The 1,280-nt window shown below is 58.3% G+C and overlaps 1 protein-coding gene across 1 annotated transcript in view; it reads right to left on the minus strand.

Moving 5' to 3' along the window:
• Positions 1-3: 3 nt before the first annotated feature.
• EMH_0028080 (uncharacterized protein) overlaps positions 4-1,280 on the minus strand; it is a gene marked incomplete at both ends in the record, with an annotated part of 5,356 nt that continues 4,079 nt past the window's right edge. The window contains 2 exons of the mRNA XM_013494114.1: positions 4-58; positions 214-1,268. Of these exons, the coding sequence (XP_013349568.1) occupies positions 4-58; positions 214-1,268 (1,110 nt within the window). The remainder of the gene's footprint in view (positions 59-213; positions 1,269-1,280) is intronic.

A 1,280-nucleotide genomic window follows, 5' to 3' on the forward strand; every position in this document is an offset into this window, starting at 1 on the left:
AAACTACTGCTGAGAAGCGGTGGCAAGAGATGCATTTTCTGCGTCGAAGCTCAGCAGCCTAACAAATGCAAGCAGCAGCAGCAGCAACAGCAACAGCAGCAGCAACAGCAGCAACAGCAGCAACAGCAGCAGCAACAGCAGCAGCAACAGCAACAGCAGCAGCGGCAGCAGCAGCAGCAGCAGCTTCTACCCACTGAGGCCAAAGCATCACACAATTCTTCGGCGCTGCAGGGGAAGGAGACACGAGATGTCAGCAGAGGCAGCCGCACAGTGATGCTCCTGCTGCTGCTGTTGCTGCTGCTGCTGCTGCTGCTGCTGCTGCTGCTGCTGCTGCTGTCGCTGCGTCTGTGTGTCTCGAGGATGAAGGCGGGAGTTGGCAGCTGCAGCTCGACGGTCAGAAAGCCTTTCTCTGCTGCTGCTGCTGCTGCTGCTGTTGCTGTTGTTGCTGCAGCTGCTGTTTCTGCTGCTGCTGCTGGTTGTGCTGGGGCAGGAGAAGGAGCAGCAGCAGCAGCAGCAGCATCTGCTGCTGCTGCTGCTGCTGCAGGTTCATCTGTACCGATGATGGCGCTAAGCGGCAGCAGATCACCCCCAGGCAGCAGCAGGTCTTGCTGCTGCAGCAGCGGAGACAGCAGCAGCCGCACGGGGGGAGGGAGACAGATATTCAATACAAAGTTGGAGTGTATAGTCAGCTGCAGCAGAGCCTCGAGGAGACACCTCATTGCTGCTGCATGCACTGCAGCAGCACAAGACATCAGTTCTGCTGCTGACCTCAGCTCCTCATCCTCCATCTGCTGCTGCTGCTGCTGTTGCTGCTGTTGCTGCTGCTGCTGCTGCTGCTGCTGCGGGTTTTCACTCGTTTCCGTTTCCCGTTGTTCTTGGTTGAGCAGCATCTGCTGCTGCTCGCATTGCTGCCCTGCTGCTGCTGCTGCTGCCGCTGCTGCTGCTGCTGCTGCTGCTGCTGCTGCTGCTGCATCTTCGTGAGAAAGACAAGCCCCTGCTGCCAGCAAGAAGAGACGCAGAGAAGAATTTATAAAGAGAGACCCCAAAGGAGACAGTTGCTTGGGGGGGCGATCAGCTCTCAGCAGCCTTACACGCTGCTGCAGCTGCTGCTGCCGCCGCTGCTGCTGCTGCTGCTGCTGCTGCTGCTGGTGATGATGATGATGATGGTGATGGTGATGATGATGTTGCTGCTGCTGCTGCTGCTGCTGCTGCGGGTGCAGCGGGTCCTCTGATTGCAGCTGGAGACTGTCTCCGTTATTTGCATCACTCTGCTGCTGCTG

Source organism: Eimeria mitis, genomic scaffold, assembly GCF_000499745.2.
Source record: "Eimeria mitis Houghton genomic scaffold, Emh_scaff1036, whole genome shotgun sequence".
Lineage (NCBI taxonomy): Eukaryota > Apicomplexa > Conoidasida > Eucoccidiorida > Eimeriidae > Eimeria > Eimeria mitis.